Genomic DNA, 12,203 nt, shown 5'->3' with positions numbered 1-12,203 from the left:
TAATCCCTGCTGACTGCCACTGGCGATGGCCAAATAAACGGATCACAAGATGTAACAAAATAGATCTTATTATTAATTTGTTACCAAACAGAAAACAATAAACTTGCGGAAAAGATGGTATACCGCAAACATGAGGTGCAAAAATTTGTACACCATATCCGGATTTCGACAATTAATGTCTATTCAGTGATGTGAGGAATCGAAATGGTATTTTGAAGGCCATATAATTTACCTCAATTTAGGATAGACTCTTGAATTTTGAAAGAGTCAAAATAGGATGAACGGATCATATAAACCTGAAGGTAAATATAATACAAGCCCAAACGAAAAAATATAAACAAGTCTAAATTAAAAACAACGTTCAAACCTATGATTGCGTCGGATTAAAACCGCAATTTTTATACGTGTGCATGCAAAACAAATTTCTTGGTAGAGGGGTCTAAATACAGCACAAACAACATTTTCCAAAAGACCAAATGAGTGAAAAAGTATATTTTAACAAAACGCATTTGACTAGCAGGTCGAACAACTGATGTTCTTACACCCTGCTGACTGCCATTGGCGATTGCCAAAAAAACGGATCACAAGATGTAACAAAATAGATCTTATTATTAATTTATTACCAAACAGAAAGCAATAAACTTGCAGAAAAGATGGTATACCGCAAACATGAGGTGCAAAAGTTTGTACACCATATCCGGATTTCGACAATTAATGTCTCTTCAGTGATGTTAGGAATCGAAACGGTATTTGCAAGGCCATATAATTTACCTCAATTTAGGATAGACTCTTGAATTTTGAAAGAGTCAAAATAGGATGAACGGATCATACAAACCCGAAGGCAAATATAATACAAGCCCAAACGAAAAAATATAAACAAGTCTAAATTGAAAACAACGTTCAATTAAAGGCAACAGTAGTATACCGCTGTTCGAAATTCATAAATCGATTGAGAAAAAAATGGTACAGGACATTTTAAGAAAAAAATGGTGGGTTGAACCTGCTTTTGTGGGTTGCCAAACCTCGCACTTTTATGGCAATGTTAAATATAACAAACCTATGATTGCGTTGGATAAAAACCGGAATTTTTATACGTGTGCATGCATAACAAATTTCTTGGTAGAGGGGTCTAAATACAGCACAAACAACATTTTCCAAAAGACCAAATGAATGAAAAGGTATATGTTAACAAACGCATTTGACTAGCAGGTCGAACAACTGATGTTCTTAAACCCTGCTAACTGCCATTATATATATATATATATATATGACGAACTACAAAACTTAGAATTGACAACTTTACCTTCCGTCAATCTTCTTTTTCTGGTTTTCGACATCTGAAAAAACGAAAACTTCAAATAAGAAGTTGTGGTTTATCTAATTTTATCTTTTGTTCTTTTTAACATCATATACAAAAGCTGAAGTGCTGATAAAACAAAAAAAGGACAAAACGTACAGCCAAACCTGGACAATGAATCAGAGGTATGCACGAGAGAAATACATTTCATAGTTTAAAAATATTTCAAAAGCAAATTTCAATAAAAAAGACTCTTACCAATGTTGTAATTAGATCTTTAAATATAGTTTACATTGACACTATTATCGATTTTGTCATCAGCAAATTAAAACATAACTAAATTTGTATTCTTTTCAAACGGGATGTATAAAGACACACCCACGTTCATTTTGATCTATAAAGAGGTTAAACTCCTAACTATCCTACTGTCTGTCGATACATTTATTTTTGGCATTGCACTAGTCATGTCTTCTTTGACTGTCCATGACGTTAAAATACTAAATCCCTAAGATGTGTTTTAGTTGATTTTAGTCTCTGATTCATGATTTTTTATTATTAATTGTTTTGGCTTTTAACTAGCTGTCAGTAACTGCGAGTACTCTCAAATCGTACTTTCTTGTTTATTTGACCTGTTGATACTAATTGTAGTATTTTTTTGTTATTTAATGTTATTCAGGGTTATATCTGTTCAATATACCAGCTTTGATAAGTGTTTGGTATTACTATCAATTTTCACTTCGTACTATGAACATCAAAATTATTTATTTTGTAAAAATATTTCCTTTCTCTATTGGAACTGTTCACGTATACCTAACAACAAAATTATTTTCATTTACTTGTGTTTAAAGTTATTGCAAATGGTTGATATTTTTGTTCGAGCATAATGTTTTTCTTAAATTGTTTAACATTTCATACCTATATAACATGTTACTTTTATTATTCTTCCCTTAGTTTATTTATTTTGTATTTACATTATATTGTATCATAGGTCAAATTTATTTGTTCACTGTATGTTCAGTGGTGTTAATATGTCCTTTGATTGAGTTAAGCTATTTCAGTTGATATTTTGCAGTGTGTCTTTCTATGTTGTGATGTTACACTATTATATCAGAAACAGGGTGAAGGTTTGGTACCATTAAAACGTTTAAACCCGCTGCATTTGTTTGCACCTGTCCTAAGTCAGGAATCTGATGTTCAGTAGTTGTCGTTTGTTTATGTGGTTCATAAGTGTTTCTCGTTTCTCGTTTTTTATATAGATTAGACCGTTGGTTTTCCCGTTTGAATGGTTTTACACTAGTAATTTTTTGGGGCCCTTTATAGCTTACTGTTCGGTGTGAGCCAAGGCTCCGTGTTGAAGACCGTACTGTGACCTATAATGGTTTACTTTTATAATTTTTGACTTGGATGGAGAGTTGTCTCATTGGCACTCATACCACATCTTCTAATATCTATCTACATTTTCATGCCACAGCCTAATACTGGCTACCGGTTTGCGATATCCTCGGTAACTACGAGTTCACCAAAATACGAACTGATAGTAGTAATAACGTTAACAGTACTAATTTCACTGCACGAGATACGATTTGGAATATTCAAGAATCATTACTAAATATCAAATGCATTCAACAATGATAAATCACAAAAACCTCACAATGAACCCATGTTGAGGTTTCAGCATAACTCTGTGAATTTCCTATCGTAAATTCAGTTCTGTCATTCCTAATTCCGTGCTCATCTGAACGTGTCATCACCCATTTTTAACAAAGACATTGTCTTTTATTGGCTGGCATGTGCTTTCAACTGTTAGCGTTATTTTTGTCAACTGTCAAGACATTACATTTTTTTCTATTTTCTAATTATGTTTATAAGTTTCGACTTCTTTAAGCCTTCACTAAAGCAATTCGTAGAAGTTATGCTCGTTTCGTGTGATCTGTATTAAATAACATAATTAATAAGTAAAGCATCTGATCAAATATGATTCATCACGGTTTGCAGGACTATTAATTACTTTCAAATCACTTGTTTATATGTTAACAGTGTCTGAATTTAGCTCAGGTAATATTACAATCACTAGCAAATTTGAAATAAAACTGTTTATAAAATTTACCAAAGAAGATTGCGGTTGTTACGTTATCAAATGTACCATTTACTCACCCGATTCAATAATTTGTATTTCGTTATATAAATGTTGGTCTGTCTCTGACGTGTTTCTAAACATTGGAAAAAATATAATGAACAGAAATCATAAGTCAGCACGCGTTTTGTTGAAAATTTATAAATTAAATATCTGTTAAAAATCGACCGTATGCATGTTAATACCAATACATCTGTTATCCTATTTCGGGTTGAAAAAATCTCTATTCAAAGTCTTTGAAAATTGAGTTGTTATAACAACCTTACAAACAGACCAAAATCATCTTTCATTTCGTATTTGAATTTTCCAAAATCGATCAAAGTCTTATACATGGACATGTATATGTGCACTTGTATAAGGTCGATTTCTATCCAACGCAGCTCATATGTTATTATATTGTACTATATCAAAACTCATGAAAGGCTTATAATTTGTTTCGCCAGACGCGCGTTTCGTTTAAATAAGACTCATTAGTGGTGCTCCAAAACTAAAAGTCTATGTGCATGCATGTAAATTATTATGTGCGTTGTTTTTTTTTTAATCTAATACAGAACAAATCAGTTCAAAAACACCAACTTGATTTTGATTGTTACAATTAAAAGTAGTCATATTACATGTAGTCCATTTGTTTGATGTGTTTGAGTTTTTGATTTTGCCTTTTAAGGGACTTTCTGTTTTGAAAAATTTCCTTAGAGTTCGGTTGTTTTTTTTTTACTTTTTACAGAATCAGAACGAGCATGTCATTTTGGCAGGATACCTTCAGCTGTTGTACACAATTCTGTTTGCTTGATAGTTTTCGTTTCTTTCTAACTCCATGTCGTGTATCCCACATCACGTTCATTTTATTTAATCCTTCAAGACTTTATGCGTAAAAAGGATGTTGGTAAACTATCATCATGCAATAATTTGATATTTTCTCACAATTACAATTTTCTTCAGAAAATGCCTGTTTAAAGTCATAAATATAGTAGTTGTTTTCCATTCGTTCCGTTGGTTGATATAGTCTAGACTTGCCTCTTTATTTAATCTTTCTTGGAGTTCGGTGATTTTGTTAATACTATTTTACACAAATAAAGTCATTCAATGTGTATCTCATGCAACATGGAAACATTGAAACTTTTTAAAACAAAACAAAATATGAAAAAAATATGATAATTGGTCCCGGCATCAATATAATACAGATAGTATAGAGGCACCAGTTTATCCTGAAAGCGTCGATAAGCCATACTTTAAAAACTAAATTTACCTCTGTACATTTTGTGATGATTCGTACACTCGATTGTTGGTGTTTTCTATAGAAAAAAAAACAGCAGTCATAACTTGATATATTCATACAAAACAACTAGTAAGTTTATTTCATCAACGATAAACACAATAATTATTTAATGGTGTAGCCGATTGTAAGTAAGATGTCTGAAATTATCGATTAAATTTTGGATTAAACATCCTTTGCGTGCGTTTTTAATTTTTTTATAAGTTTGGTTTTTTTTTCATAATGAAATTAAATATCTGTATTATATGTTGTTATATAAAACTCATGAAAGATACCAGGCTTCTTATTTGTTACACCAGACGCGCGTTTTGTTTACAAAAGACTCATCAGTGGTGCTCGATTAAATGAAAGCAAAGTTCTGAACTTATTTCCATACAATGCATATGATCTACATCTCTGAAAGTACTATAGTATATGATTCATTTGAATCACTTTCTGTGTGCCGTAAGTCACTATTAACTTTTCGTATATTGTCTCGATTTAAATTACTACAATTGTTTTATCATGGGCTTAAGGAGTTCCAACTACTAAGCAATTTTATGTTTTGTAATCCATTATATCAAGTAAAACTTCTTTGAATTGTCTGTTTAGTTCAATGTAAATTCAAAATTGTGTCCGCTGACGGCTTGCAATACATTAATAACTTTATTTCTTTGTGATGGCGATTCAAGTTTGTTGTGAATCAGTGGTGCTCGAATAAATGAAAGCAACATGGAAACTTTGAAACTGTTTGAAACTAGCTATTACTATACAAAATATTCTAACTTGTTTGCATCTATATAATATATCTATAAGGTGAAAGATAAATTATTACTAAACGTAGTTTAGAAGAACAGAGGTCAATATAGAATTTGTCGATGTTTAAGGTATTAATTGACATTTTATTTATTTATCTTCTCAAATATATATCAATCTATATAGTGAAATGGATATTAAAACCTTTGTCTAGTATTCGTATTTGTTGAAAAGTTGCGTTTTTCTATTTTCAAACTAACCGACATTTAATTAAAATATTTCAAAGAGTTCTGAACTTATTTCCATACTAAGCATATGCTCTACCTCTCTGAAAGTACCATAGAATATGACTCATTTAAATCTCTTTGTGTTTGCCGTAAGTCATTGTTAACTTTTCGTATATTGTCTTGATTGAAATTACTACAATTGTTTTATCATCGTCTTTATGAGTTTTCTTCCTACTAAGATAATTTTATGTTTGGTAATCCCCTGTATCCTGTAAATCTTCGTTGAATTGTCTGCTTATTTCAATGCAAATTCAAAATTATGTTCGCTGACGTTTTGCAATACATGAATAACCTTCATATTTCATATGTGATGGCTATTTAAGATCTGTTGTGATTGACTGTTTATTGTGGAATCTGAACATTAGTTAATGTGTCATTTCTATTTGCTATTTAAAGAACCGCAACTTGCACGACTTGTTTTAAGTCACTTCCTGTAGACTCTATGTAATCGAAAATAAAAAGAAACACGAATGCCAATCTTTTGTTCTAGCATGATACGACTGTTATATGGATATTTGAGAATGTTTCGGGTGGCTAAAACAAATTTCCATGGATTGAAATATCATATTCGATCATATTAGTAAAGTAAATTCTAACTACAGAGAAGATATACCTCTTCTATTTGGCACTTGACGTTTTTTGTACATAAAAACAAAGAAAGCTGTAAGTCCGATTGCAATAATTGAAATCACAGACGATCCAATCCAAACACCAATTGTAGTCGTTTGCCCAGATTTTCCAGCAGATAACACTACAATATCACAAACCTAGACAAGTGATTTTGTAATTTCGCAACAGTTTAACTAGAATGCTATTTTAAATGAAATATTTAAAAAAAAAAAAGGCGATACCAAAGGTACATTCAAATTATATTGCAATCTAAAATAAAAAAAAAACAAAAGATTAATCATAATGAATAAAAAACACCACATTCTAATAAATATAACAATGCAGTTTATTCTATTGATTGTATTTTATAGTTTTTGTCAATAATGACGTCAAATCTTTAAACAGACCACTAAAATCATTTCTTTTTAGTTTTGTTACTCTAATTTATACAGTTTTAAATAAAGTGATGACAACCAACAAGACGTATGCTAATTTAGAAATGCTTCTTTTCTTAGGTGTACGATATGTTTTCCGTATTTCGTTTCTGCAAACTCATCTACATTGACCATACTATTGCTTGTATGATATGCTCTCAATAATGAGAGGTACATTAGTGCTTTTCTAAGTAGTATATTTAAGGGTAGAATTTCTTAATCAAAAGTTAAAAATAAATACTTTGCACTGATTTTAAAATATTTATGATGGGTAAGCTCTTTTTTTTAAATAGGATAGATAATAAGTTTCTATCATGTCATGTCAGGTTTCAAAAAGCTCATTGAAAACTAGTTAATTCCAAAACGTTGTGCCAAATATATTTTGCCTTTACGTAAAAACGTTTTCGAGTTTGTGAAAATTTTATAAGTTCATTAACAGTAAATTATCAGAAAATGACTGTATGAATTATATTTTATGCCAGCTCAGGAGTGCTTACTACAGAGTATGTAAAAAACGAAGTCATGACATTGCTTCCAAACAAACGTATGATGTACCCTTTACCTTTGACATTGACCAAATCTTTCAAAGTGATTTTCACTGATCAGAAGGCTATAAATTCTCAGAACTTTCGGTTGATATGTTACTTCAATTCACTGCTTAATACAATAGTCACGGGAGATAAACTCTTTAAGGTTTCGTTCAAAATTATACAAATCCTTCTTAATTGTGATTTGAGGAATATTTTGTTAATATACCAGTTTGTCGATATCTTTAACCATGATGATTGAGATGCAAGAACAACAAAAAATAGTTCTGTATGAATAAAACGGTTTTGTTTTGAAGATCAATATCAAACACTATTCTGTATCAAATGTATTTTAATTCTATGCGACGTAAACTTTGTGCAAAGGATTTGCAAGTGGTGCAAGAAAATAAAACAAAAATTAACAAGTCACCATAAAAATCATGATTATTTCCAATGGCAAGGTTTAAAGACATACAAAATGGTTCGGAACGATAATTTATTTAAATAATATAAAATGCGCTTTTTTGTAATAATACTCGATTTTAGTTCGATCTAAGTAACACAAATCTGTACCATAAAATATTACCAAAAATTGGACAGTGTCTTAATTTTATCATATGTAGAATAACCAGTATATGATATTGTAATGATTTGGAAACTAAATCCCATTCATTTTTCCAAAATAAGAATTCCAGTATTCAATAACATAGTTTTTGATCATCTTTTCTTTTTCAAACTTTATATTTTATGTTTCAGATTTTAAAAAATATGTCCATTTGAATCTATGTTATAGATTTGTTCCCTCCAAATTATTCGCTATATATATTTGTTTTATTTTCAAATTTAATATATATCATGTCTATTATCCGTTTGTAACTAATATCATTTTGTTGATTTATCACAGTTTATATGTCTATTTTCAACACATACGAAATATATATTGCCAAAGTTTCCTTAGTATTTGGTGAAGGTAATAATGGTTAAATTTTATATAATGTATGCGCTAAACGCAAGAAAGAAGTCAAGGGTAAACTATTCAAGACATATTGAAACTAAGTTGTTATAGGTTTGTATTTTGCAGCATGAAAGACGTATATTATAGAAATATCGGTAAACTAGCTATGTTTGACGTCTGGTTACCTATGTTTAATATCTTAAGGACTTACACTGTACATAAACATTAAATACGCTTTGTGAAGTCCTGTTTTGTGAGGGTAAACCTGATGGTTTTATAATGTTCATTACATGGCAGGTGTAGTTATCACTGTCCTTTGTTTGTATGTCGTAGATTTTTAAAGGTGTTCCAATATGAAGGTAGCTGTCATCCTTCTGCCGGGTCCACCAGATATATGTTGGAGATGGGTTGGAATCTATTATAGGGGTAATGTTAAGTGTTTTTCCTTCTGTTATGTTATACCCATGGATCATTGAAATCACTGGCTCATCTGAAATTGTTTAATTATTTCGTAAACTGTTTTGTTATAAATTAGCTGTTAGTTTTCTCAATTGTATTGTTTCATATTTTTTATGTCGGGGCCTTTTATACCATACGGTATGGGTTTTTCTCATTGTTTAAGGCCGTACGGTTGCCTATAATTGCTTACATCAACTTCATTTGAACTTTGGTGGATAGTTGTCTCATTGGCAATCATACCACATCTCCTTATTTTTATATATACAGTATTGCTGCTAAGCGGTGAAAATGTGCAATAAATAGAAATTTGGATGCAGAACGACATCAAGTATCCACATAAATTGATAACTACGAAAGTGTCCCCAGTAGTTTGATTATTTTAGTCAAAACCAGTATCAAGTTGAAAACTTTGCTGTAAATGCCGTTTCTACGGAAATAGTATTGTAGTTGTGTACCTGTTACTGTGTCCACACTTTGTCTTAAAGAAAGCCTTGTTAAAGGTATAGAACCACTAATTCAGGCCCGGTCGGAAAGAACATACAAGAAAGTAGTACATATTTTAAACAAAATAGTTCATACGCATAGCTGTATCTTTGTCAAAAGTGGAAATATTTGGGTAGTTTTAGTATTAAATGAAAGCTTGGGGACTTGGGATCACTGTAGAACCCTTGTTGAAAGTTTTATTTGAATAATAAAGAAGTATATGAAATTTTAATAGGAGAGCTCATTTGGCCTGTTGTTCAGATCAGAAGTTCCTGTTTTTGTACCATCAGACTTCCGGGAACCAGTACGCTCTAATATGCAATTAAAGGTATGTTTATTTTTTCAGCACAAGTCAGCATAAGGTACAGTTTTGATATGAAACACCTGCCACTTTATTTGAACTTAAGACAAAGTAGCCATTGATGCTTGCAATTGCAGAATTTAACATAGAAAGCAATGTGGCTATGAATTAGTGGTTTTATACCTAAAGTAAATATACACTCATTTGTTCAGATATCATTTACTTACATTGTATTTCTATCTGTATTATCGTGATTTTTGATGTGCCAACTGAGTTTGTAGCATTACAGGAATACAGTCCGCTGTGACCCCTTAAAACAGTTGATGTGGTAAGGAATTCACCACGTACACTATAGCTACCATCCGGGTAATTCCAGTTGTACATTATATTACTCCTAGGGTTTGCATCATTTATCACACATGAAAATACGATGTTCTGTTGTCGTTCGTATAAGATATATGGATTATAATTAGGTACAATGGTGACTGAAGGCGAATCTAAAAATGATTAAAAAAAGAAATAATTTAAAGGCAATTTAAGTCCCCTTAAAATTTGATTTCTTAACCTTCTCTTTTTAACCGCGTCAATTTGAGAAAATTATTTTTCATCATCTTGCAACATCATCTTGCATTGAACAATTACAAAACAAATGAATTATGATTGCATAATGATTAACGCTATGAACATTTCCGGACGACTGTTTTTTTTTTTTTTTGACAATGAATCCTAACATATGTAAAATAAATTATTATTATACAAAGGCCATTTCAAACCTGTTATAGGAAGAATTGTTACATTTTGAACAGGCTCCTGATTTGGGATATGCGCATAAAGAAACGGATGGTCTAACATGTGCGTGAGCGTTCAACCGTATCCCTAAAGTTGGAGAGTATTGTTATAGCGCAACATAAGCACAACCTGGAAAATTCAGTTGCAATTGGATTTACTAAAAAGATCAGTACGAAGCACAAAAACAACTAACATAAAAAGAAATTAACAACAAGCAACAAACAAGAGTACTCGCAGTTATAACTTATAAAAAGATCATGTTCTCCAAGACTATAGTATTAATCAGTACACATCGAACAGATTTAGTGTAAAGACGTCATAACAAGTCTGAAAAACGCATGAGCTATCAGCAATGTCAAAATTGGTAAAAGCTATCGACAAGAAGCATGATCACGAAGTCTCATAACTATATATTTTAAGCAATATATATTAAAAAAGAAGGACGAAAGATACCAGAGGGACAGTCAAACTCATAGATCGAAAACAAACTGACAACGCCATGGCCAAAAATAAAAAAGACAAACAGACAAATAACAGAATAGATGACACAACATAGAAAACTAAAGACTAAGCAACACGAACCCCACCAAAAACTGGGGGTGATCTCAGGTGCTCCGGAAGGGTAAGCAGATCCTGCTCCACATGTGGAACCCGTCGTGTTGCTTATGTTATTACAATTCCGGTAAATAGTTTAATTCGGTAAGTCACATTCGTGAAAAGGGAACGGTATTGTAGTTACGACATAAGGAACATATCCGATATCATCTGTGAAACGGTTATTCTATAACGGTCAACCAACTTGTGATGGCGTCCGTAAAATTTACGAAGGGATGATTTCAACTTCACCATTTAAATTTTACGGACGCCATCACGAGTTGGTTGACCATTATGGAATAACCGTTTCACAGATGATATCGGATATGTTCCTTATGTCGTAACTACAATACCCTTCCCTTTTCACGAATGTGACTTACCGAATTAGACTATTTACCGGATTTGTAATAACATAAGCAACTCGACGGGTGCCACATGTTGAGCAGGATCTGCTTACCCTTCCGGAGCACCTGAGATCACCCCAAGTTTTTGGTGGGGTTCGTGTTGCTTAGTCTTTAGTTTTCTATGTTGTGTCATCTGTACTATTATTTGTCTGATTGTCTTTTTATTTTTGGCCATGACGTTGTCAGTTTGTTTTCGATCTATGAGTTTGACTGTCCCTCTGGTATCTTTCGTCCCTCTTTTGGAACTCTTGGCTTAATAGCTTCCTTGTGAGCAGCAATCCTCTATCAAGGAAATCATGATAGGAAACACAAGCCCGGGAATATCGTATCAATTGGGAGATATATACTCCGTATGCAGGCGCTGCTGGAATGTTGCTACATAGAAATGGAAAGTTCACAATTGGGAAGCTGAAATCATCTTTTTTGTCGTAAAGTTTTGTTTTCAACAGACCCTCATTGTCAATTTCTAGATGTAAGTCAAGATATGAGGCAGACTTAACTGTGTCTGTAGTATCCTTTATCTCTAGTTCGATGGGATAGATTCGTTCAACATAGTCACCAAATTTTGTATTATTTAGTGAGAGAACATCATCTATATAGCGGAACGTAGAGTTGAAGGATATTGCTAACTTCTTATTTTTCTCCCTAAGAAGTTCCTGTATGAAGTCAGCCTCATAATAATAAAGAAACAAGTCGGCAAGACGAGGTGCACAATTGGTTCCCATTGGAATTCTGACAGTCTGTTGAAAAACACGTCGCCAAACGTAACAAATATGTTGTCAATCAAGAAATCAAGCATCTTGATAATGTCAGTTTCAGAGAATTTTTTGTATGAATCAGAGTGATTCTTTACAAAGTAGGATTTATTAAATTATGTTTATATTTTCAAAAATAGAATCAATGTTAGTAAGTACCAATTGAA

At 32.0% G+C, this 12,203-nt stretch overlaps 1 protein-coding gene across 1 annotated transcript; it reads right to left on the bottom strand.

Moving 5' to 3' along the window:
* Positions 1–1,299: 1,299 nt before the first annotated feature.
* On the bottom strand, positions 1,300–9,985 carry LOC127712006 (B-cell receptor CD22-like). The gene is made up of 6 exons (XM_052218162.1): positions 9,722–9,985; positions 8,463–8,741; positions 6,340–6,477; positions 4,678–4,723; positions 3,452–3,507; positions 1,300–1,337 (listed from the first exon to the last, which is right to left on the bottom strand). Exons 1-6 carry the CDS (start codon positions 9,876–9,878, stop codon positions 1,300–1,302), a joined length of 714 nt encoding a protein of 237 aa, XP_052074122.1. The 5' UTR covers positions 9,879–9,985.
* Between the last annotated feature and the right edge of the window lie 2,218 nt (positions 9,986–12,203).

The sequence above is a fragment of the Mytilus californianus genome, unplaced genomic scaffold, assembly GCF_021869535.1.
Source record: "Mytilus californianus isolate M0D057914Y unplaced genomic scaffold, xbMytCali1.0.p SCAF_8, whole genome shotgun sequence".
NCBI lineage: Eukaryota > Metazoa > Mollusca > Bivalvia > Mytilida > Mytilidae > Mytilus > Mytilus californianus.
The sequence above is the reverse complement of the archived record's forward strand: the minus strand, read 5'-3'. Positions and strand labels throughout refer to the sequence as shown.